This window comes from Saccostrea echinata, unplaced genomic scaffold (genome assembly GCF_033153115.1).
Source record: "Saccostrea echinata isolate AGI-Se365-2 ecotype Australia unplaced genomic scaffold, CSIRO_AGI_Sech_v1 ptg000056l, whole genome shotgun sequence".
Classification (NCBI taxonomy): domain Eukaryota; kingdom Metazoa; phylum Mollusca; class Bivalvia; order Ostreida; family Ostreidae; genus Saccostrea; species Saccostrea echinata.
In genome coordinates, this window is record NW_026889805.1 from 3,656,775 (window position 1) to 3,684,701 (window position 27,927).

General features: G+C 31.0%; 2 protein-coding genes across 4 annotated transcripts; both read left to right on the top strand.

The window, feature by feature from the left end:
* The first annotated feature begins 4,182 nt into the window (after positions 1-4,182).
* LOC133173532 (phospholipase A and acyltransferase 2-like) lies at positions 4,183-18,904 on the top strand. The gene is made up of 4 exons (XM_061308516.1): positions 4,183-4,320; positions 4,485-4,671; positions 4,772-4,901; positions 18,806-18,904. Exons 1-4 carry the CDS (start codon positions 4,209-4,211, stop codon positions 18,902-18,904), a joined length of 528 nt encoding a protein of 175 aa, XP_061164500.1. The 5' UTR covers positions 4,183-4,208.
* A 2,717-nt stretch (positions 18,905-21,621) lies between these two features.
* Positions 21,622-27,487, top strand: LOC133172971 (late cornified envelope-like proline-rich protein 1). Of its 3 annotated transcripts, XM_061307840.1 has the most exons (4): positions 21,622-21,631; positions 21,717-21,791; positions 23,510-23,542; positions 26,674-27,487. In XM_061307840.1, the coding sequence occupies exons 2-4, from the start codon at positions 21,737-21,739 to the stop codon at positions 27,168-27,170; spliced, it is 585 nt and encodes a 194-aa protein (XP_061163824.1). In that variant the 5' UTR covers positions 21,622-21,631; positions 21,717-21,736; the 3' UTR covers positions 27,171-27,487. The 3 variants fall into 3 exon arrangements, with proteins under 3 accessions (XP_061163824.1, XP_061163823.1, XP_061163825.1); XM_061307839.1 differs by lacking the exon at positions 21,622-21,631 and having other exon boundaries at positions 21,672-21,791; XM_061307841.1 differs by lacking the exons at positions 21,622-21,631; positions 23,510-23,542 and having other exon boundaries at positions 21,672-21,791.
* The last annotated feature ends 440 nt before the right edge of the window (positions 27,488-27,927 follow it).

A 27,927-nucleotide genomic window follows, 5' to 3' on the forward strand; every position in this document is an offset into this window, starting at 1 on the left:
TTCTTAAGATCAACCTAGGATACTTCAGTCTTAATCTTAAGACGATTCTCAAGAATTTTCTTTAGATAAGACACTTTCGCGAAGAAGTGAAATGAGTCCTACATGTTAGTACATGTATATCTTAGGACGATTTTGAATCTTAAGATACATTTTGTAGCTTCGTAAACATGCATGCCTGCTGGTTTTCCGGGAAAAGGATATCTTATGTTCTGAGGGTATTCCTGGTCCCAGATATAAAAGTACTTTTTATTGGTGTCTTTCCATTGCCTTGCTTCCTACGCTTTGTCCCTAGTTCTGTCCGATAACAATGAACCCCAACATGGCATCACCCTCCAATCAAGGTATACCTACGATTGTATTATTTATGGGCTCAGTCCCCATTTCTGCAGAACAGGAGTTCTATACCTAACTCTATAAAGTATCAATTTTAAAGTCTCTAATTTTCATGCTTTTGGTCAAAAATCTTAATAGCATTAGCTTTTAAATCTTATTACTCAGTATCGATGGGTTTCTATTCTGATCAATTCCATTACAAAAGAATTTTCAAAATTATAGTTCACTGTACCATCATCCAATCCAATTTGTTCTAACAATACTTACAAATTGTACAAGCAAAGACTGGCATTGTATTGCAGCTCTGATTAATATATGTTAAATGAAAGTTTCTTTTCCAATTATAAAGTCACTGTATTTTGTACACTATTAATGTTCATCCTGTTTTGATAAACTTAAGTCTTTTATTTAATTTTACTGTCACCAACAAGTTCACTATTAATAATTAAAATGATTATGATATAAATATATTCTAAGTTTTAAATTTTGAAATAAAATGTCAGTTGTAAACCTAATAGGTTTACACTATCAAGGGTTTTTGGATCATTAAGCTCCCCTGCCTGTAGCGAAAACCCTTTCTAAAGCGGATGGTACATGAAAAGAATCCCTCCTCTCCAAAGATATACGATTTTCGCATCTGGGTATAATTTATATTTAATTCAAAGTATTTCCGAGTGGGATTTTTTTTAAATCGGTTATCATCCAACCATCCCACTCCGGAGAAAAATTCCTTGAAACACTTGATTTTATTAACTCAATTATAGACTTTTACAGTGTGTACGGAAACCGGTAGATACAAAATATTTATGAACAATTTCTTAAACGAGGCAAGCTATTGGTAAAGAAGTTGATGAAACAAGGATTTCAACCGATTAGTTTAACGCCATCATTTCGCAAGTTCTATTGTCGATACGATGACCTTGTCAGCAATTACAATCTATCATTAATCGAGTGCTGACAGACGTTTTTCATACTAATTGTTAGGCCATTTTTACACACTGAATTGTCTATGGATTTTTCCGTTTGCCTATTCATGACAATAAGCACACGACAGGTGTGATCAGTCGACAGGGGATGCTTACTTTTTCGAAATTTATGGCATCTGATTCCACATCTGATGTGTTTATAGGTCTGTATTTGTTTTGCTCCCGATTTGTATTGTATCAATGGACTTTTGAGCTTGATTACTGTTCGTTATCTCCATATTTCATTAAAACAGTTGCATAGGTCAGTGCAGTACACAAAAAACACAAATACACGTAAACTGCAATAAAATGTAAACAACTGTAATGTAAGATAACCAACACGAACGGTCGCCCGCGTGGCGCAGTAATTAGAGCGTCTGCTCTAGAGTCGCGGAGTAAGGAGTTGATCCTTATCTCGCGGGTTCGAATCCCACTGCGGGACGTGGAGACCGGTCCTTCGATGAGACTGTATAAACCGGGGTCCCGTGTCGTAGTAGGTGCTGGCATGAAAAAGGCCCCTCACTGCTCAATGACCCTGAGTGCAGAGTATAGGTCAAATTTTGTAGCCCTCCACCGGCAAATGGTGGCGTCTCCATATGAGTGAAAAATTCTCGAGAGGGACGTTAAACAACAAACAGACAAAAACCAATACGGACACGCTTCGTCCATGTGACCCGTGACAAAAAAGTAGTCAGGTGTAACAAATGCTAAGGGTATACCCTAGTGTTGATATCGGATATATGAGTATGGTGTATGCGTATTTACGAGTCGTGTTCAGCTTTAAGTACCCCTCTCCCCCTCGGTTTGTGCGTTAAGGGTGCCATATTTATCTTTGTACTTTATATTTTACAATACGTGATAACATTATGATATGAAAATTTCTATTTAATATTTCTTATCTTTGTTCCTTATTATGATTATGACTTAATAACATTATGAATGTTTGAATTTGTAATATAATGTATGAGTCCGATCCTTTACAATAGTCCGACTATGTTTAAGTTCAATTTAACTGACAAGGAGATTCCAAAATTGAAGTATTTCGAGTTTAAATTCCGGATTATTAAGAATCATTCTCGTTGTTAATTAATTAATGAACAATAAAAGAGAAAAATAAAGGTTCGAATTGTAAACTTTAGTTAGGTACAATGTTATAACATTCAAAGCAAAACACAGTTCTATACTGATTTACCGATATTAAATCACAATATCAAGTCCATGATCACAAGCTAGTCTCGGGCATAATTATCAGCATGAAGAGATATGGAAATCGATTCAAAGTCAAAAATGTGAAAATTCCTTAACCAAGGCAGACTACTGATAAATAAGTTGATGTTACAAAGGTATTAATACTCTAGTTACAAGTCATAATTTTGCAAACTCTATGGTCGATACAATTATCGTATTTGCATTTACAACCTGTACATGTAGTTTGGTCGATTTTTGACGGTCGTTTTTCAATCAAATTATTAGGCCCTTAATTTCATACTGTATTGCTTACGGTTTACACCGTTCATCCAATCAAAATAATGGGCTCAGGGCGGGTGTACCCACTCGACAGAGGTAACATACTTTTCCATCCTAATGTTAGCTCTGATATTTTCAAAGGTCCATGTTTGCTCTGCTCGAGCTCTTAATTTGCATTGTTTAATTGGACATCTGAACATGATCAATGTTTGTTATCCTCACATTTCTGACTACTGTTCGTTATTTTAACGTTTCTATTTTGAACAGTACACAGAAAATTTGTTATACTGTTCCTTTTTTTTTTTTTTTTTTTTTAATTTTCAATCATAAAGTTTTATCCGCTTCCAGTATAATGCATTGTGTATTTTACAGGCATAAACAAAAAAGTTCTAAATACTATATTCTTTGATAGCTTTTCGAACTCGATATATATTACCCGAATTCTATATTGATTTCTTTGTCTTAATACTTAAAAATAATATTTAAAAAAAAATATTTTTGAGTTTTATGCGAATCCTCTTCAAGTAGAGTAATATTATTGATGACCTTTGGCGTTAACTAAACATTTCTAGAGAAACGTTGCCACTGTCTTTCTATTTTGGAAATGGTGAAAAAAAGTGTTTAAACTCAAAATGAATAGCAATAGTCTTTAAAGTAACTTTCCACTTGCAGCAAAGCCAGGAAATATACATGAAAGCGCCTTAGTAAACCACTTAATTGACACAAAACCATCGTTTTGGACAGACTATCCGACTAGATGTTGAAGGAAGAGTGTAAAGAAAATCCAAACAGAAAATACGTTGAAGCAAAATTGTTTAGCAATAAACAGAAACTGAACTTTGAAAACATTAAAAAAAGGGGGGGGGCAGCAGAGGCCTTGTTATTTTTCATCCTAGTATATTATGATTTATATACACATATTATTACATTCCATTGTGCAAACAAAATACGTTGCATGAATAATTGATCCTTTCCGTTCTTTAACAACACATTAAAGAAACAAAACAAAAGTGAGGAGATATTCCAGGTGTAAAATTACTTGGTGCTGTCCATTCTTAAACAATAGCCTATGAGCATTTGAGATCACCTTAAAGTAGGAGAAACCTCTTACACTGTCCATTCTGAAAGAGGAAGAACTAATCTCGGGCCTATAGTCCTATAGCTAGACCAGTTCTTTCTTTCACAAAATGGACATATTTTGATTTTTCTCTTTAACAGATCTGTAAAGCTTTAGAGTTTCCTTACAAACATCAGTATTTTAAGCATTGGTATAGCCTTGAACTCTTATATTATTCTATCCAATTAATATAATATTGATGTCATATATTGTCAATAACCTTTCAATTTGGTTAAAAATTTCCGTATTTTATTTTCAATTTACATAGTTTCCTGTTGGAATATTATCTTAAGCTTGTCTGTCGATAATAACTATTCCAGTCCGTTATGGCAGTGGACACTTACTACTCACATAACCGAAGTGTTATTCGTCGAGCACGTGCGGGGGATTTATTAGAATTCAACCGTGGATGGTACTCCCATTGGGCAGTCTACATTGGTAAAAGATTTTTATACATAGTGATAAACTTAACCAAGATTTAAGGATCTGATAACATATATGAATCATTTAAAGAAAAATACATCAGGCTATATTTACCAACTTTAAATTCTTAGAAAAGAGAATAGAATGTACAATACGTAAATGATAAACTATTTTTCAAGGGAACGAAGAGATCGTGCATCTTGGTGGTATCGACAATGATGGAATCAATGGTACCTTAAAATCCAATCACGTTTTCACGATCTGCGGGAAAACATTTAACAAAGCTGTAGTGAAGAAAGAGAACTTCTGGAAAGTGGTATTTGACTCCAAAGTCGAAATCAACAACACTAAAGACAGAAAATGCAGGTAATTTTTTTTCTTTTAAATTAAGATTTCCAGATTTAATTTGTAACTTTCAACGTTTCTTATCAAGAGAACATTTCAATGAATAACTTTTTCATTCCAGGCCCAAACCAGCTCATGTGATTGTTAGAGAAGCACTGAATAAGCTTGGAGAGATTGGTTACAATGTTCTCTGGAAGAACTGTGAACATTTCGCAGCTTTCTGCAGATATGGTGTCAGCTGGTCAGAACAGGTGTATTTCATTTACAGTTAGCGGTATCCAGGATTTATCTTTTTTACTGGAATACTCGAACTCACAGTAGGGCATTCTGGGAAAAGAATCGTGTCAGTTTCGTTTAATCATCTTAAAATTCATATATCTTAGGTTTCTTCCGAAGGTCGGAAAAACAACCTCGAATGTGTTTAAAAAGCGTTCACGACAACCTTTTTCACAAACATTGAAATAAATATAGGAAGACCTCTTAAATAGCGAGCCTGGGTCTAACCTTCATTTATGTGAGATGTACGATATATAACATAAAATAGACCACAGAAGAAAATGTCAACTTTGTCCAGCCAATACTCCATTTTCTATTTAATGAATTTTTAACATTGAGTTATGTAAGGTTTTCTGAGCCTCTCAGAAAGGCCTGACAAGATGTGATTGCTGTAAAACAGTACCACATTGGAATATTTTAAACAAGTGGTTTATTGGTTCTATCGATCTTTTAAAATTAATATATTTTCCACCTCAATGTTGAAATTATAGTGAATACAGATTACTTAAGCACAGTGATACCATTGCCGGCATGAAGCCCACTCTTAGTGCACCACTGTGTCTTCCTATTGATCATCTTACGATTTAGCAAATTAAACCAATAGTTCTGAAATCTACTACTTTGTTTTAAAGACCTAACTCATCTAACGTTTTAAAAGAATAACTTGTAATAGTTTTAATTAACTCAAAAGACAGGACATGCTTAGTTCTCCATGGCACCTGATCCAATACCTGATGTTTTAAGAGGTCCATGTTTGCTCTGCTCACAATTTGCATTGCTTCATTGATCGCTCTTCGTTTTCTTCACATTTTACACTCACTAGAATTATGACTTTGATTACTGTACGTTATCTTCACATTTTACATTCATTAGAATTATGACTTTGATTACTGTACGTTATCTCCACATTTTACATTCACTAGAATTATGACTTTGATTACTGTACGTTATCTCCACATTTTACATTCACTAGAATTATGACTTTGATTACTGTTTGTTATCTTCACATTTTACATTCACTAGAATTATGACTTTGATTACTGTACGTTATCTTCACATTTTACATTCACTAGAATTATGACTTTGATTACAGTTCGTTATCTTCACATTTTACATTCACTAGAATTATGACTTTGATTACTGTTCGTTATCTCCACATTTTACATTCACTAGAATTATGACTTTGATTACTGTTCGTTATCTCCACATTTTACACTCACTAGAATTATGACTTTGATTACTGTTCGTTATCTCCACATTTTACACTCACTAGAATTATGACTTTGATTACTGTTCGTTTTCTTCACATTTTACATTCACTAGAATTATGACTTTGATTACTGTTCGTTTTCTTCACATTTTACACTCACTAGAATTATGACTTTGATTACTGTTCGTTTTCTTCACATTTTACATTCACTAGAATTATGACTTTGATTACTGTTCGTTTTCTTCACATTTTACATTCACTAGAATTATGACTTTGATTACTGTTCGTTATCTCCACATTTTACACTCACTAGAATTATGACTTTGATTACTGTTTGTTATCTCCACATTTTACACTCACTAGAATTATGACTTTGATTACTGTTCGTTATCTCCACATTTTACACTCACTAGAATTATGACTTTGATTACTGTACGTTATCTTCACATTTTACATTCACTAGAATTATGACTTTGATTACTGTTCGTTATCTCCACATTTTACACTCACTAGAATTATGACTTTGATTACTGTTCGTTTTCTTCACATTTTACATTCACTAGAATTATGACTTTGATTACTGTTCGTTTTCTTCACATTTTACACTCACTAGAATTATGACTTTGATTACTGTTCGTTTTCTTCACATTTTACATTCACTAGAATTATGACTTTGATTACTGTTCGTTTTCTTCACATTTTACATTCACTAGAATTATGACTTTGATTACTGTTCGTTATCTCCACATTTTACACTCACTAGAATTATGACTTTGATTACTGTTTGTTATCTTCACATTTTACACTCACTAGAATTATGACTTTGATTACTGTTTGTTATCTCCACATTTTACACTCACTAGAATTATGACTTTGATTACTGTTCGTTATCTTCACATTTTACATTCACTAGAATTATGACTTTGATTACTGTTCGTTATCTTCACATTTTACATTCACTAGAATTATGACTTTGATTACAGTTCGCTATCTTCACATTTTACACTCACTAGAATTATGACTTTGATTACTGTTTGTTATCTTCACATTTTACATTCACTAGAATTATGACTTTGATTACTGTACGTTATCTTCACATTTTACATTCACTAGAATTATGACTTTGATTACTGTACGTTATCTTCACATTTTACATTCACTAGAATTATGACTTTGATTACTGTACGTTATCTTCACATTTTACACTCACTAGAATTATGACTTTGATTACTGTTCGTTTTCTTCACATTTTACACTCACTAGAATTATGACTTTGATTACTGTTCGTTATCTCCACATTTTACATTCACTAGAATTATGACTTTGATTACTGTTCGTTATCTCCACATTTTACACTCACTAGAATTATGACTTTGATTACTGTTCGTTATCTTCACATTTTACATTCACTAGAATTATGACTTTGATTACTGTACGTTATCTTCACATTTTACATTCACTAGAATTATGACTTTGATTACTGTTCGTTATCTCCACATTTTACATTCACTAGAATTATGACTTTGATTACTGTTTGTTATCTTCACATTTTACATTCACTAGAATTATGACTTTGATTACTGTTCGTTATCTTCACATTTTACATTCACTAGAATTATGACTTTGATTACAGTTCGCTATCTTCACATTTTACACTCACTAGAATTATGACTTTGATTACTGTTCGTTATCTTCACATTTTACACTCACTAGAATTATGACTTTGATTACAGTTCGTTATCTTCACATTTTACACTCACTAGAATTATGACTTTGATTACTGTTCGTTATCTTCACATTTTACACTCACTAGAATTATGACTTTGATTACTGTTCGTTATCTCCACATTTTACACTCACTAGAATTATGACTTTGATTACTGTACGTTATCTCCACATTTTACACTCACTAGAATTATGACTTTGATTACTGTACGTTATCTTCACATTTTACATTCACTAGAATTATGACTTTGATTACTGTACGTTATCTTCACATTTTACATTCACTAGAATTATGACTTTGATTACTGTTTGTTAACTTCACATTTTACATTCACTAGAATTATGACTTTGATTACTGTTTGTTATCTTCACATTTTACATTCACTAGAATTATGACTTTGATTACTGTACGTTATCTTCACATTTTACATTCACTAGAATTATGACTTTGATTACTGTTCGTTATCTCCACATTTTACACTCACTAGAATTATGACTTTGATTACTGTTTGTTATCTTCACATTTTACACTCAGTAGAATTATGACTTTGATTACAGTTCGCTATCTTCACATTTTACATTCACTAGAATTATGACTTTGATTACAGTTCGCTATCTTCACATTTTACATTCACTAGAATTATGACTTTGATTACTGTTTGTTAACTTCACATTTTACATTCACTAGAATTATGACTTTGATTACTGTACGTTATCTTCACATTTTACATTCACTAGAATTATGACTTTGATTACTGTACGTTATCTTCACATTTTACATTCACAAGAATTATGACTTTGATTACTGTTTGTTATCTTCACATTTTACATTCACTAGAATTATGACTTTGATTACTGTACGTTATCTTCACATTTTACATTCATTAGAATTATGACTTTGATTACTGTTCGTTATCTCCACATTTTACATTCACTAGAATTATGACTTTGATTACTGTACGTTATCTTCACATTTTACATTCATTAGAATTATGACTTTGATTACAGTTCGTTATCTCCACATTTTACATTCACTAGAATTATGACTTTGATTACTGTTTGTTATCTTCACATTTTACATTCACTAGAATTATGACTTTGATTACTGTTCGTTATCTCCACATTTTACACTCACTAGAATTATGACTTTGATTACTGTTTGTTATCTTCACATTTTACACTCACTAGAATTATGACTTTGATTACTGTACGTTATCTCCACATTTTACATTCACTAGAATTATGACTTTGATTACTGTACGTTATCTTCACATTTTACATTCACTAGAATTATGACTTTGATTACTGTACGTTATCTCCACATTTTACACTCACTAGAATTATGACTTTGATTACTGTTTGTTATCTTCACATTTTACACTCACTAGAATTATGACTTTGATTACTGTACGTTATCTCCACATTTTACATTCACTAGAATTATGACTTTGATTACTGTTTGTTATCTTCACATTTTACACTCACTAGAATTATGACTTTGATTACTGTTTGTTATCTTCACATTTTACATTCACTAGAATTATGACTTTGATTACTGTACGTTATCTCCACATTTTACATTCACTAGAATTATGACTTTGATTACTGTACGTTATCTTTACATTTTACATTCACTAGAATTATGACTTTGATTACTGTTTGTTATCTTCACATTTTACATTCACTAGAATTATGACTTTGATTACTGTACGTTATCTTCACATTTTACATTCACTAGAATTATGACTTTGATTACAGTTCGTTATCTTCACATTTTACATTCACTAGAATTATGACTTTGATTACTGTTTGTTATCTCCACATTTTACATTCACTAGAATTATGACTTTGATTACTGTTTGTTATCTTCACATTTTACACTCACTAGAATTATGACTTTGATTACAGTTCGCTATCTTCACATTTTACATTCACTAGAATTATGACTTTGATTACTGTTTGTTATCTCCACATTTTACACTCACTAGAATTATGACTTTGATTACTGTTTGTTATCTTCACATTTTACACTCACTAGAATTATGACTTTGATTACTGTTTGTTATCTTCACATTTTACACTCACTAGAATTATGACTTTGATTACTGTTTGTTATCTTCACATTTTACATTCACTAGAATTATGACTTTGATTACTGTTCGTTATCTTCACATTTTACATTCACTAGAATTATGACTTTGATTACTGTTTGTTATCTCCACATTTTACATTCACTAGAATTATGACTTTGATTACTGTTTGTTATCTTCACATTTTACACTCACTAGAATTATGACTTTGATTACTGTTCGCTATCTTCACATTTTACACTCACTAGAATTATGACTTTGATTACAGTTCGTTATCTTCACATTTTACATTCACTAGAATTATGACTTTGATTATTGTTCGTTATCTCCACATTTTACATTCACTAGAATTATGACTTTGATTATTGTTCGTTATCTTCACATTTTACATTCACTAGAATTATGAGTTTGATTACTGTTTGTTATCTTCACATTTTACACTCACTAGAATTATGACTTTGATTACAGTTCGCTATCTTCACATTTTACATTCACTAGAATTATGACTTTGATTACAGTTCGCTATCTTCACATTTTACATTCACTAGAATTATGACTTTGATTACAGTTCGCTATCTTCACATTTTACACTCACTAGAATTATGACTTTGATTACTGTACGTTATCTCCACATTTTACACTCACTAGAATTATGACTTTGATTACTGTACGTTATCTTCACATTTTACATTCACTAGAATTTTGACTTTGATTACTGTTTGTTATCTTCACATTTTACATTCACTAGAATTATGACTTTGATTACTGTTTGTTATCTTCACATTTTACACTCACTAGAATTATGACTTTGATTACTGTTCGTTATCTTCACATTTTACACTCACTAGAATTATGACTTTGATTACTGTTTGTTATCTTCACATTTTACACTCACTAGAATTATGACTTTGATTACAGTTCGCTATCTTCACATTTTACATTCACTAGAATTATGACTTTGATTACAGTTCGCTATCTTCACATTTTACATTCACTAGAATTATGACTTTGATTACTGTACGTTATCTTCACATTTTACACTCACTAGAATTATGACTTTGATTACTGTTCGCTATCTTCACATTTTACACTCACTAGAATTATGACTTTGATTATTGTTCGTTATCTTCACATTTTACATTCACTAGAATTATGACTTTGATTACTGTACGTTATCTTCACATTTTACATTCACTAGAATTATGACTTTGATTACTGTTTGTTATCTTCACATTTTACATTCACTAAAATTATGACTTTGATTACAGTTCGCTATCTTCACATTTTACATTCACTAGAATTATGACTTTGATTACTGTTCGTTATCTTCACATTTTACATTCACTAGAATTATGACTTTGATTACTGTTCGTTATCTCCACATTTTACACTCACTAGAATTATGACTTTGATTACTGTTTGTTATCTTCACATTTTACACTCACTAGAATTATGACTTTGATTACAGTTCGTTATCTTCACATTTTACACTCACTAGAATTATGACTTTGATTACTGTTTGTTATCTTCACATTTTACACTCACTAGAATTATGACTTTGATTACAGTTCGTTATCTTCACATTTTACATTCACTAGAATTATGACTTTGATTACAGTTCGCTATCTTCACATTTTACATTCACTAGAATTATGACTTTGATTACTGTACGTTATCTTCACATTTTACACTCACTAGAATTATGACTTTGATTACTGTACGTTATCTTCACATTTTACATTCACTAGAATTATGACTTTGATTACTGTTTGTTATCTTCACATTTTACACTCACTAGAATTATGACTTTGATTACAGTTCGCTATCTTCACATTTTACATTCACTAGAATTATGACTTTGATTACAGTTCGCTATCTTCACATTTTACATTCACTAGAATTATGACTTTGATTACTGTACGTTATCTTCACATTTTACACTCACTAGAATTATGACTTTGATTACTGTACGTTATCTTCACATTTTACATTCACTAGAATTATGACTTTGATTACTGTTTGTTAACTTCACATTTTACATTCACTAGAATTATGACTTTGATTACTGTTTGTTATCTTCACATTTTACATTCACTAGAATTATGACTTTGATTACTGTTTGTTATCTTCACATTTTACACTCACTAGAATTATGACTTTGATTACTGTTCGTTATCTTCACATTTTACATTCACTAGAATTATGACTTTGATTACTGTTTGTTATCTTCACATTTTACACTCACTAGAATTATGACTTTGATTACTGTTCGCTATCTTCACATTTTACACTCACTAGAATTATGACTTTGATTACAGTTCGTTATCTTCACATTTTACATTCACTAGAATTATGACTTTGATTATTGTTCGTTATCTCCACATTTTACATTCACTAGAATTATGACTTTGATTACTGTTCGTTATCTTCACATTTTACATTCACTAGAATTATGACTTTGATTACTGTTTGTTATCTCCACATTTTACACTCACTAGAATTATGACTTTGATTACTGTTCGTTATCTTCACATTTTACATTCACTAGAATTATGACTTTGATTACTGTACGTTATCTCCACATTTTACATTCACTAGAATTATGACTTTGATTACTGTTTGTTATCTTCACATTTTACATTCACTAGAATTATGACTTTGATTACAGTTCGCTATCTTCACATTTTACATTCACTAGAATTATGACTTTGATTACTGTTTGTTATCTTCACATTTTACATTCACTAGAATTATGACTTTGATTACTGTTCGTTATCTTCACATTTTACATTCACTAGAATTATGACTTTGATTACAGTTCGCTATCTTCACATTTTACATTCACTAGAATTATGACTTTGATTACTGTACGTTATCTTCACATTTTACATTCACTAGAATTATGACTTTGATTACTGTACGTTATCTTTACATTTTACATTCACTAGAATTATGACTTTGATTACAGTTCGCTATCTTCACATTTTACATTCACTAGAATTATGACTTTGATTACTGTTCGTTATCTTCACATTTTACATTCACTAGAATTATGACTTTGATTACTGTTTGTTATCTTCACATTTTACATTCACTAGAATTATGACTTTGATTACTGTTCGTTATCTTCACATTTTACACTCACTAGAATTATGACTTTGATTACTGTTCGTTATCTTCACATTTTACATTCACTAGAATTATGACTTTGATTACTGTTCGCTATCTTCACATTTTACACTCACTAGAATTATGACTTTGATTACAGTTCGTTATCTTCACATTTTACCTTCACTAGAATTATGACTTTGATTATTGTTCGTTATCTCCACATTTTACATTCACTAGAATTATGACTTTGATTATTGTTCGTTATCTTCACATTTTACATTCACTAGAATTATGAGTTTGATTACTGTTTGTTATCTTCACATTTTACACTCACTAGAATTATGACTTTGATTACAGTTCGCTATCTTCACATTTTACATTCACTAGAATTATGACTTTGATTACAGTTCGCTATCTTCACATTTTACATTCACTAGAATTATGACTTTGATTACTGTACGTTATCTTCACATTTTACACTCACTAGAATTATGACTTTGATTACTGTACGTTATCTTCACATTTTACATTCACTAGAATTATGACTTTGATTACTGTTTGTTATCTTCACATTTTACACTCACTAGAATTATGACTTTGATTACAGTTCGCTATCTTCACATTTTACATTCACTAGAATTATGACTTTGATTACAGTTCGCTATCTTCACATTTTACATTCACTAGAATTATGACTTTGATTACTGTACGTTATCTTCACATTTTACACTCACTAGAATTATGACTTTGATTACTGTACGTTATCTTCACATTTTACATTCACTAGAATTATGACTTTGATTACTGTTTGTTAACTTCACATTTTACATTCACTAGAATTATGACTTTGATTACTGTTTGTTATCTTCACATTTTACATTCACTAGAATTATGACTTTGATTACTGTTTGTTATCTTCACATTTTACATTCACTAGAATTATGACTTTGATTACTGTTTGTTATCTTCACATTTTACATTCACTAGAATTATGACTTTGATTACTGTTTGTTATCTCCACATTTTACACTCACTAGAATTATGACTTTGATTACTGTTCGTTATCTTCACATTTTACACTCACTAGAATTATGACTTTGATTACAGTTCGTTATCTTCACATTTTACACTCACTAGAATTATGACTTTGATTACTGTTCGCTATCTTCACATTTTACACTCACTAGAATTATGACTTTGATTACAGTTCGTTATCTTCACATTTTACATTCACTAGAATTATGACTTTGATTATTGTTCGTTATCTCCACATTTTACATTCACTAGAATTATGACTTTGATTATTGTTCGTTATCTTCACATTTTACATTCACTAGAATTATGAGTTTGATTACTGTTTGTTATCTTCACATTTTACACTCACTAGAATTATGACTTTGATTACAGTTCGCTATCTTCACATTTTACATTCACTAGAATTATGACTTTGATTACAGTTCGCTATCTTCACATTTTACATTCACTAGAATTATGACTTTGATTACTGTACGTTATCTTCACATTTTACACTCACTAGAATTATGACTTTGATTACTGTACGTTATCTTCACATTTTACATTCACTAGAATTATGACTTTGATTACTGTACGTTATCTTCACATTTTACACTCACTAGAATTATGACTTTGATTACAGTTCGCTATCTTCACATTTTACATTCACTAGAATTATGACTTTGATTACAGTTCGCTATCTTCACATTTTACATTCACTAGAATTATGACTTTGATTACTGTACGTTATCTTCACATTTTACACTCACTAGAATTATGACTTTGATTACTGTACGTTATCTTCACATTTTACATTCACTAGAATTATGACTTTGATTACTGTTTGTTAACTTCACATTTTACATTCACTAGAATTATGACTTTGATTACTGTTTGTTATCTTCACATTTTACATTCACTAGAATTATGACTTTGATTACTGTTCGCTATCTTCACATTTTACACTCACTAGAATTATGACTTTGATTACTGTACGTTATCTCCACATTTTACATTCACTAGAATTATGACTTTGATTACTGTTTGTTATCTTCACATTTTACATTCACTAGAATTATGACTTTGATTACTGTACGTTATCTTCACATTTTACATTCACTAGAATTATGACTTTGATTACTGTACGTTATCTTTACATTTTACATTCACTAGAATTATGACTTTGATTACTGTTTGTTATCTTCACATTTTACATTCACTAGAATTATGACTTTGATTACTGTTTGTTATCTTCACATTTTACATTCACTAGAATTATGACTTTGATTACTGTTCGTTATCTTCACATTTTACATTCACTAGAATTATGACTTTGATTACTGTTTGTTATCTTCACATTTTACATTCACTAGAATTATGACTTTGATTACTGTTTGTTATCTTCACATTTTACATTCACTAGAATTATGACTTTGATTACTGTACGTTATCTTCACATTTTACACTCACTAGAATTATGACTTTGATTACTGTTTGTTATCTTCACATTTTACACTCATTAGAATTATGACTTTGATTACTGTTTGTTATCTCCACATTTTACACTCACTAGAATTATGACTTTGATTACTGTTCGTTATCTTCACATTTTACATTCACTAGAATTATGACTTTGATTACTATTCGCTATCTTCACATTTTACACTCACTAGAATTATGACTTTGATTACTGTTCGTTATCTCCACATTTTACATTCACTAGAATTATGACTTTGATTACTGTTCGTTATCTTCACATTTTACATTCACTAGAATTATGACTTTGATTACAGTTCGCTATCTTCACATTTTACATTCACTAGAATTATGACTTTGATTACTGTTTGTTATCTCCACATTTTACACTCACTAGAATTATGACTTTGATTACTGTTTGTTATCTTCACATTTTACATTCACTAGAATTATGACTTTGATTACTGTTCGTTATCTTCACATTTTACATTCACTAGAATTATGACTTTGATTACTGTACGTTATCTTTACATTTTACATTCACTAGAATTATGACTTTGATTACTGTTTGTTATCTTCACATTTTACACTCACTAGAATTATGACTTTGATTACAGTTCGTTATCTTCACATTTTACACTCACTAGAATTATGACTTTGATTATTGTTCGTTATCTCCACATTTTACATTCACTAGAATTATGACTTTGATTACTGTACGTTATCTCCACATTTTACACTCACTAGAATTATGACTTTGATTACTGTACGTTATCTCCACATTTTACACTCACTAGAATTATGACTTTGATTACTGTACGTTATCTCCACATTTTACACTCACTAGAATTATGACTTTGATTACTGTTCGTTATCTTCACATTTTACATTCACTAGAATTATGACTTTGATTACTGTTCGTTATCTTCACATTTTACATTCACTAGAATTATGACTTTGATTACTGTTCGTTATCTTCACATTTTACATTCACTAGAATTATGACTTTGATTACAGTTCGCTATCTTCACATTTTACATTCACTAGAATTATGACTTTGATTACTGTACGTTATCTTCACATTTTACATTCACTAGAATTATGACTTTGATTACTGTTTGTTATCTCCACATTTTACACTCACTAGAATTATGACTTTGATTACTGTTTGTTATCTTCACATTTTACACTCACTAGAATTATGACTTTGATTACTGTTCGTTATCTTCACATTTTACATTCACTAGAATTATGACTTTGATTACTGTTTGTTATCTTCACATTTTACACTCACTAGAATTATGACTTTGATTACAGTTCGTTATCTTCACATTTTACACTCACTAGAATTATGACTTTGATTACTGTTCGCTATCTTCACATTTTACACTCACTAGAATTATGACTTTGATTACAGTTCGTTATCTTCACATTTTACATTCACTAGAATTATGACTTTGATTATTGTTCGTTATCTCCACATTTTACATTCACTAGAATTATGACTTTGATTATTGTTCGTTATCTTCACATTTTACATTCACTAGAATTATGAGTTTGATTACTGTTTGTTATCTTCACATTTTACACTCACTAGAATTATGACTTTGATTACAGTTCGCTATCTTCACATTTTACATTCACTAGAATTATGACTTTGATTACAGTTCGCTATCTTCACATTTTACATTCACTAGAATTATGACTTTGATTACTGTACGTTATCTTCACATTTTACACTCACTAGAATTATGACTTTGATTACTGTACGTTATCTTCACATTTTACATTCACTAGAATTATGACTTTGATTACTGTTTGTTATCTTCACATTTTACACTCACTAGAATTATGACTTTGATTACTGTTTGTTATCTTCACATTTTACACTCACTAGAATTATGACTTTGATTACTGTTTGTTATCTTCACATTTTACATTCACTAGAATTATGACTTTGATTACTGTACGTTATCTTCACATTTTACATTCACTAGAATTATGACTTTGATTACTGTTCGTTATCTTCACATTTTACATTCACTAGAATTATGACTTTGATTACAGTTCGCTATCTTCACATTTTACATTCACTAGAATTATGACTTTGATTACAGTTCGCTATCTTCACATTTTACATTCACTAGAATTATGACTTTGATTACTGTACGTTATCTTCACATTTTACACTCACTAGAATTATGACTTTGATTACTGTACGTTATCTTCACATTTTACATTCACTAGAATTATGACTTTGATTACTGTTTGTTAACTTCACATTTTACATTCACTAGAATTATGACTTTGATTACAGTTCGCTATCTTCACATTTTACATTCACTAGAATTATGACTTTGATTACTGTTTGTTATCTTCACATTTTACATTCACTAGAATTATGACTTTGATTACTGTTTGTTATCTTCACATTTTACATTCACTAGAATTATGACTTTGATTACTGTTCGTTATCTCCACATTTTACATTCACTAGAATTATGACTTTGATTACTGTTTGTTATCTTCACATTTTACATTCACTAGAATTATGACTTTGATTACTGTTTGTTAACTTCACATTTTACATTCACTAGAATTATGACTTTGATTACTGTTTGTTACCTTCACATTTTACACTCATTAGAATTATGACTTTGATTACTGTTTGTTACCTTCACATTTTACACTCACTAGAATTATGACTTTGATTACTGTTCGCTATCTTCACATTTTACATTCACTAGAATTATGACTTTGATTACTGTTTGTTATCTTCACATTTTACATTCACTAGAATTATGACTTTGATTACTGTTCGTTATCTCCACATTTTACATTCACTAGAATTATGACTTTGATTACTGTTTGTTATCTTCACATTTTACATTCACTAGAATTATGACTTTGATTACTGTTCGTTATCTCCACATTTTACATTCACTAGAATTATGACTTTGATTACTGTTTGTTATCTTCACATTTTACATTCACTAGAATTATGACTTTGATTACAGTTCGTTATCTTCACATTTTACATTCACTAGAATTATGACTTTGATTACTGTACGTTATCTTCACATTTTACATTCACTAGAATTATGACTTTGATTACTGTTCGCTATCTTCACATTTCATTAAAACAGAATAATAAAGTAAAAGAAAAAAGGTGTAGTTTTTGTGCCAGATTATTCAACCATCTCCTTTGACACAATTGAAATTTTGAATTAATGTATGAATTTTTCCACCGCAGGCAGACAAAGCCTTGACAGGGATCTTGGCAGTGGGAGCATCTGTGGTAGTGGGAGGAATAATCAGAGAGTTGTGTAAAGGCAAGAAAGAGAAAGATTGAAAAAGTGACATCTTCAAACATAGTTTCCATACGTTCAAATACTTGGGAATCATTTGAAGTCATGGGGACGTTTTCTTGACTGCTTAAAATCAAAATATTTTTAAGAACGTATTTTCCAGGCCAACGTCTCGTTATAACAGATATATTTTTAAAAAGTCAAATTTCTTCGAAATTGTGAAACAGTGGGTAAGGGATACACAGAAAATTATTGGCAAAATTGAACCTGTACGATACATACCGATTTTACAGTATCTGTGTGTATTCTGAAAAGTAAATATTTATCCATGCTTTAAATAGAATTCCTGGGATAAAGCTTGTTGATTTAAAGTTTCTGAAATACTGTACACGTAAAGATTTATTAAATGCATTTACTTTTCAAGAATAAGTAAAATTAAAACCAAGAGAATCTAGTATTTATCTCAATACAACCTGTTCTTGTCAGTCATTTCAAAAATAAATCCACAACAATCCAATTAAAAACAAAAATAGTTTTATCTTCCTTGATGATTCAATACTAACTCGGGGCTATTGCAACATGTGTTGTTCAATGCCATTTGGAATGCAGCGATGATTCTCTATGTTCCCCAGGGTTAATTAGTGATAATTCTTATATTCTCAAATATATTATACACTGGTATATTAAATCATCATTTCTCTTGATAACCATTATTAGGAAATAATGTTCTTCAATTTTGGAATTTTTTTACTACTTTGGGTTAAACCTGTAATGAAGGAGAAACTTCAGGAGTACTGTGCAACAGCGTATTCGAGAAGTGGTATAAATCAGATGTAGATACTTAAAAACTCCAAGGAAATTTTAGAAAATTTGAAATCACAAAATTTTAATAAAATCAATCACATCAAAACGTACGACTTTTCAACACTTTATACAACCATTCCCCGCGATGAATTGAAGTCTAGGCTTTTTGACATCACAGAAAGCTGCTTTTTCAATAAAAATGGAACTTGAAAATAAAATTACGCTGTCCCAAAATTATTTAGTTAAAAAACATTCTGATTCTGATCACAAGTACTCTGAAGTTGATATTAAAAGGATGCATGAGTTTCTGATTGAGAATATCTATGTAGTTTTTGGAGATCAGGTTTTCCAACATTCCCATGGGTACCAATCGCGCCCCGTTATTAGCAGACCTATTTTTGTATTAATATGAAGCAGAATTTATTCAAAAACTTCTACATGAGAAGAAGAAAACACTTGCTGTGGCCTTCAACTCGACATTTATATATATCGACGACGTATTATCAATTAACAATAGTTACTTCCATTTATATGTCGACTCGATATATCCCAGTGAGCTTGAAATAAAAGAAACCACAGAGTCGAACACATCTGTTTCATATATGGATATTTTACTAGAAAAAGACGTTAATGGTAACCTAACAACAAATCTTTATGATAAACTTGATGACTTCTTTTTTTTCAATCGTCAACTTCCCTCACTTATGTAGCAATATACCCTTATCACCTGCATATGGGGTTTATACTCCAGTATGTACACAAATTCAAAAAAAATGGCATGACGTTCTTGAAGAAGAAAAAACTCAAACAAAATAGAAAAGAGAAAGATGCGATTTTCATTATTTTTTTCTCATTTCTTTACTTAAAATTAAAGCTAATAGTACTAGACCATTATTTATCATTTATCTTTATACCACTTCCTGTTTGAAAAAATGGGGGGGGGGGGTATATAGTGATAAGTGTATCCGTCCTTCCGTAGGTCGGTAACATTTGGGGGGTACTCATTTTTTATCCGCAACTCCTCCTATCCTGAATAAAATTTAATGAGACTTTCACAGAATCTTTTTGACATTGTACCATTGTGAACTCCTATTTTAATTTTTGACCAGGCAGATAAATAGGGTTTCCAATAGCAAAGCATGAACACTGCCACTCTTTCATTTATATTGGGGGATCCATCTCTTATCCACAACTCCTCCTATACCAATGAATAAAATTTCATGAGACTTTCACAGAATCTTTCTTACATAGTTCCATTGTGCAACTCCTATTTCATGTTCTGATCGGAAAGATATTTGGGGTTTCCCAAAGCAAAATATGGACTTTGCCATTATACTCTTTGGAGCAGGGGGTATCATTTTGTGAGTTAAGTTCTCACAATTCCTCTAGTTAATATTGTATAATAATACATTTTCCATTGATCACACTAACATATAAAGTTTGTATATTTTTACATTTTTTCACAATACTTGTATGTTACAAATGGTTTTGATTCTGTTTTGATAAAGGAAAATTTTAAATATAAAAAGAAATTTCACTCCCTTCAATACCTTTATTTAGAAAATACTGTTTGTGCTGTTGAAATCATGTATGTCAATGTAAATACATGCATTGCATAATGTTAATTATCTCAGAAACTGAACAATTCTTTTTTGTTGATTTCAAAAAAACTGAGAATGTTAATATCAAAGCCCTTCCAGTTTTGCATTGGATTAAACTTTCTTAAATTGAATTAGATTATTATGTCGCCAACTTTTTTTCTTGTTTATATTTTGTCTTGAATAAAGAATTTATTATAATATTATGAACAGCCTTTTAAGGTAAATGTGATTTTTCATTCTTATTTATTTATTTTTTTTTTAATATTTATATGACTCATTTAAATAAAAAATAATTAGTCGAATGAATATTTTAGCGTGTTTTGACGTACATTTCGTGTTGCGTAGTTCAGAGCGCGCGCAGGTAATGTATCTTACGACGATGACTATTTATGACCAAGCTGTCATTCCGACAAAAAACCCTGTATAAAAAGCGGAACATTCGCCATTGAAGGTGTTTTCACTGTGACAGATATGTTACTGAGGGAAGTAATAACATTTGTCTGTGCAATTTTTTCTTGTACAGCAGGTACGTAAATCAAATGAAATCTTTAATTTCAAAACGTTTTTATAATTTAGATAGAAATCATTTAATATTAAAAAGTTTTATGTTTTAGATATTTCTTTTGCAGACTTCAAAATAAATGCTTGTCTAAGCACTAATTTAAAAAAATTAGTTGAAGAGCACCTGAAAAATGAAAATACATAAATTCCTTCAAAGAATGTGTAATATTTTGAAAAATAGACTAAGTAACTATTATATGGGTTTTTGATCATACAAGATTATTTATTGATTTGTAAATATAAAAGAATTTTTTAAAAAGCCACTGTTTATATATGTAATCTGTAATGTTTGCTTAATGTTACGAAAATTATGACATGTTAAACATGTTACTTGTGTATAAATCAGCATTTTACATCATGTGCACGCCTCTGGGTTTTCAGCAAGTTCAAATCGTGTACTTATAATTATATCAAAACATGTTTATAGCTTTAGGCGTCAAGATTATAAGACTATGTCAAGTGTAATCATCTTATTTTCGATTTTGGACGATTACGATGAATTTCAAATTAAGTGTTTTCCTGTAAATTGCCAGAAAAAGAGGAAACATTGCACAAGGGATGTTTAAACTAAATTTGAAAGCACTCATTCACTAATCATGATGTTTACATAAAACAAAAAAAGGAAATTTATATCAACTTAGATATTAACAGCAATGTTTACAAAATAAAATGGCCGAGCAACAAGGAGCGTAGAAGTAATTATACATATACAACTTGTGCAGACAAGAACATTAATTACCTTCCTTTATCATGACATTCAGCAGGATTACATTATACTTTATATCTTATACCGTAGAGTGCTCTTTTACTCTAGTTGTTACAAAAATTATAATGAATAATGTAGAATGTAGCACTGTTTTGTTTTTGTAGATATTTAATTAAATAAACACAATTGATTCATGTCCAATTTCCAGTGGTTAGAGCGTCTACTCTAGAGTCGCGAAGTAAGGAGTTGATCCTTACGTCGCGGGTTCGAATCCCACTGTGGGACGTGGAGACCGGTCCTTCGGATGAGACAGTATAAACCGAGGTCCCGTGTCGCAGTAGGTGCTGGCACGAAAAAGATCCCTCACTGCTCAATGGCCATAAGTGCCGAGTATAGGACAAAATTTGCAGCTCTCCACCGGCAAGTGGTGGCGTCTCCATATGAGTGGAAAAATTCTCGAGAGGGACGTTAAACAACATACAAACAAACAAAACATGTCCAATTTCAAACACAGGATTATTTCTATTTACTGGATAACTTATCAGTTGCATAATTAATGAAAATTCACCTTTATCCTCGTCTTTAGCTGCTGTGGTTTCTATTTGGTGCCTGATTATTTTTTGACAAAAATCTAGCAAAATTGATTTTGATACCAGCAACACCAAGTGATGAAATTTTATGTAAAAGTAACCAGAATTATAAACAGAGTATGATTAACGAATAAACAAAATTTAAATAAAGAAAAAAACATTAGGAAAAAAAGGAATGCAGAATACTGGCGATCTACGGAAAACTTATTATAAAAAAAAGGAAGGGGCGGTAAACACAAACTTAAATAGATTTCGACAAAATAAATAACAATAAAAAATTAAAAGAAAATATTAGTAAAGCTTAATAATTCCACTCTGAACGATTCCTATAATCAAACAAAGAAATATATTCTATAAATAACTTTCACTCATTATTTTTTATTTCAGAAGCAGCCCAGGTCATTATCAAAGATAATCTAGGTATGTGCTTTCTAGTTTTCTCTAGAATACAAATTTGGCTAATGGCAAAGTTTATTTTTTTTTTTTTACTTTTGGTTCATAATTTCGACTTATTCTGTCTCTATTCCTGATGAATTGATCATAATTTTGGTTATGGTGAAGGGGAAATACTTGCAGCTTATAAGTTTTCATCTTCGCTAGCCAAGGTTTCTGATACGCTACTCTCCTCATAAGCCCTTGGCATACGGTGTTAAAAAAAGTTGGGATTTTTTTTTCTCAGGTTGTGATTGGAGTTGATCGATATCGTTCGACCAATCAGCAATTGTTTTTTGTAAATGACGATATTTGCGTTCGGGATATATCTTGACTCTATAATATCGGTAATGTAAAACGCAAGTAAACAATGATCCGTAAGATAACATGCCATTCTATGAATAGCAAATACAAATACAAATATTTATTGGCACAAACACAATTACAATAATTGGCAAAGGCACAACACATTATAAGAAAAATCGATTGTTCATACATAAATACACAATATTTTAGTATAGAATGTGAGGCTATACATAATTATAAATCACACATCATTTGTATAATAATTATGTAATGCAATCATTTGCTATATGGTGTCATTCAATATCTAAAGCTACGTGTAAAATATGTGATTAAGAATCTAAACTGAAGATGTAGATTTGCATTTTTACATGTTTAAATAACAAATTAACATAACTCAATACCTTCTTGTTAATTATTCTTTAAAAACAATTTTTTTTTAAATACGCTTTTATTTATGTCGATGACGCAATCTGTGCGTACCTGGTAAGAATCATGATCACGTGACAAAAACAATCCCGTCTTTTGTCAGCACCGTATGCCAAGGGTTTATGAGGAGAGTAGCGTATCAGAAACCCTTAGCTAGCGAAGATGATAAGTTTTGTATTTGTACAGATTTGTATAGTGTATGGGTTTTTTTGAGATCGAACACTGTTCGTTATCTTCACCTTTTTCATCAAGTTTATTTCTGAGATTGTATTCTAATATTTTAATTATATATACAGTCAAACAGTTACAGCAAATACGGATCGGATTCATAATTTTTCATTGAATTAATGTATTGAAATTGAACTGATTGTATTGAATAACTAGTTAGAAATATTTTAAAGTTTTCTTGAACTGCTACAACTGATTTTGATGTATGAGAATGAATTAAGTAGAAACTATTGATCAATCGTGTTAAAAGGCCGATATACACACACTGCAATTAATATATAATTTATATTGCATCTAACTCTCTGTATGCACGCTACAAATAATTGCACAAATCTCCCAACTGATTTGATACGCAACAGAATTTTCTGAAAACGATCGATTTTTAAACCGAGATAGGCTACTGACAAATAAGTCGAAGTTTCGAAGATTTAAAAAATTCGATTTAAGTCAGCATTTTGCATATTCTATGATCGAAATGAAGACCTTGTTTGCAAATACAGCATATTCTTAGGTTTTACTTTGACTGAAATATTTCCAATATTACCGATTGTTAGGGTATTGATTTTATTCTTACTGAGTATTACTATGAATTACTCCGTTTACCTGATCAATACAGAGGACTCACGGCGGATGTGATTCGTCGACAGGGGAAGCTTACTCCTTTTAGGCACGCGATTCCACCTCTGGTGATTCCAGAGGTCTATGTTTTCCCCCTATGTATGTTTCGTATTGTGTACAGGAGTTATGAGATTGATCACTGTTCGTTATCTTTATCCCTTTTCATTTGATTTTATTCATATATAGAAATAACTGATATATTTTACATGTATATATGACCTTTCTTTCAATGTTTTAATTGGTTACAGCTGATAAAAATTTCCAATTACAATAGGACAGTCCAATATTCCGGAAAAATCGCATGTTCCGTCACAACTTTTGTATTCAAGTGGTATTAATCGTGCACATGCTGCATTAATCCCATCAAATATATGAAGATTAATCGCAACGTGTGTATGGCCTTTAGAGGCAATTTTCTATAAAAGCAAAATTTTAAAATGCTTATTGATATTTAAAGGAAAAAAAGGAATGCTATCAATTAAAATGGCGAATTTGTAGTCAATACTTTTTCAGGATGGTTCTTACAGTGCTTTTCGTAAGTTTGAGCATTTTTGACTATGTGATAAAGGTTATAAAAATATGGCAGCTCTATGTTAAGAAATTACTTTCTGTACAAAATTCTTATAAATTTCGACAAGTATATCGAAATATCTTGCATATAGCATCAGCATGTTTGAAACACATTTCATAAATAAAGGGATTAATAAAAAGTTGTCACAATAAACTATAAAAACGAATACAAATAGACTATAGCGGGGTGCTAAATTTGGCTTATTTTGGCGTTTTGGCTTTGTTAGTTGTTTAACGCCCCTCTCGAGAATTTTTCACTCATATGGAGAGGCCACCACTTACCAGTTGAGGGCTGCAAATTTTTGACCTATACTCGGCACTCAGGGCCATTGAGCAGTGAGGTATCTTTATCGTGCCACCTACTGCGACACGGGACCTCGGTTTATACGGTTTCATCCGAAGGACCGGTCTCCACGTCCCGCAGTGGATTCGAAGTCTAAAATTATAATCGCTAAAATATTCAGTACTCTTCTTAGTGTTCTTTTGCAAAGAGTTGGAACCCCGTGTCCGCTAAAATAAATTACGCCAAAATTATAAGCATACCTTTGAGCAGGCAAAACACCAAATCTAACACCCGCCACGGAAACCTGCTATACCGTATATCACAGTAATCTGGTTATGCATATAATTTATATATTTCTCATAAAATTTAAAAATATACTTTATCTTTCAGGAAAAATGACTATCTGCTAAGAGAGAAACTCTATAATTGTTTAATTACTTTATTTCCTTCAGAAAATTTTCATCATCAACAATAATTTGCATTTAATTTCCCAAAAAATTGAAACTAATTTTGCTTTAATTTCGTTTTTAGCTCTTTTTTTTAAGAATTTCATCATATTTACAGAAAAAAAATATGTGTGTTTTAGTAGATAGTCATCTCCCTTAAAGAAAATGAATGAAATTCTAAGACATATTTAGTGACATAAAATTATTTGAAATACTAATTTTTATATTTTTTTTGTTTATAGAAGGATGTCCACCTAAACCACCATGTTCAGGGTCAGCCAATTGTCGTGCTACACTTGTGTATGAAAATATAGGCTCTAATGTTTGTGCAGTAAGATGTGACACTAAATGTGACAGCAGGTGCCCCCCACTGCCACAATGTCCAGCGATCAAGGAAGGGTGTACTACAATATATAAGTACTCCCATATCAGCTCAGACAAGGTGTGTCCCACTAGGTGTGAACTTCAATGTGAGTGCCCCCCTCAACCGACTTGTCCTCCCCCACCCTCCCAGGATTGCATCACAATAAACAGGAACAAGATTATCAACAACAGAGAATGTCCCTGGGAGTGTCTGCACCAATGTTGTAAAAAAGACGTTAAGTGTCCAAAACCAGATCCAAATAACGTCTACTGCGTGTCCACCTATACACAGTACAAGACAATCAAAGGAAAGAAGTGCGCTACAGGATGTTTCTGTGTTCCTGATCCGAACCACGCCACGTTTAAAAGGCGATGAAAACATTCTGTAACAGTTTAGACATTCTTCTTCGAATGCCCTGTGAATTGCTACAATGCTTAAAACCAATGATACAGTCCTTAGCGTGTTTTTGCAATAAAGCATAATGTAAATTGTTGTATTTCCAGGATATTGTTTCATTGCATTTTTTAAAAATATAAATACATACATAAAATTTATAGAGTAGTTTGCTATAACATACTATTCCTTAGGTTTTAGTTACTCTGAGACTCTATTTTTATGATTTGTAGATGATCGACTTCATTAATGTGTAAATATGACCAAAAATTAACATACATTAAATATTAAATACGATATCAACGATTTGTTGTTATAGACTTTGGTAGATCTATAGTCTTTTCCTTGGGAGAAAGGAAAGGGAGGGTAGGTCAATAATACTTGCTAAAATAAAAACAAACCGAGCATTGCCGATCAATGTTAGTGTAAAACCAAATCATTCGTAATATTCTTCTGTTCTATTTTCATTGTCCCAACCTTTTTCTAACATTATAGGTGACATGTTTCCTAGTTATGTTCTCTTAAAACACTTTTTAGCTCACCTGAGCTGAAAGCTCAAGTGAGCTTTTCTGATCACATTTTGTCCGGCGTCCGTCTGTCTGTCCGTCTGTCTGTCTGTAAACTTTTCACATTTTCGACTTCTTCTCAAGAACCACTGGGCCAATTTCAACCAAACTTGTCACAAAGTATCCTTGGGTAAAGGGGATTCAAGTTTGTTCAAATGAAGGTCCACGCCCTC

Bases quoted from the DNA above. Each gene is read 5' to 3' on its own strand.
- LOC133173532 (XM_061308516.1), top strand. From the start codon at position 4,209: ATGGCAGTGGACACTTACTACTCACATAACCGAAGTGTTATTCGTCGA. The intron at 4,321-4,484 runs GTAAAAGATTTT...CTATTTTTCAAG, and splicing joins CCATTGGGCAGTCTACATTG to GGAACGAAGAGATCGTGCAT. The intron at 4,672-4,771 runs GTAATTTTTTTT...TTTTCATTCCAG, and splicing joins ACTAAAGACAGAAAATGCAG to GCCCAAACCAGCTCATGTGA.
- LOC133172971 (XM_061307840.1), top strand. From the start codon at position 21,737: ATGTTACTGAGGGAAGTAATAACATTTGTCTGTGCAATTTTTTCTTGT. The intron at 21,792-23,509 runs GTACGTAAATCA...TTTTTATTTCAG, and splicing joins AATTTTTTCTTGTACAGCAG to AAGCAGCCCAGGTCATTATC. The intron at 23,543-26,673 runs GTATGTGCTTTC...TTTTGTTTATAG, and splicing joins CATTATCAAAGATAATCTAG to AAGGATGTCCACCTAAACCA.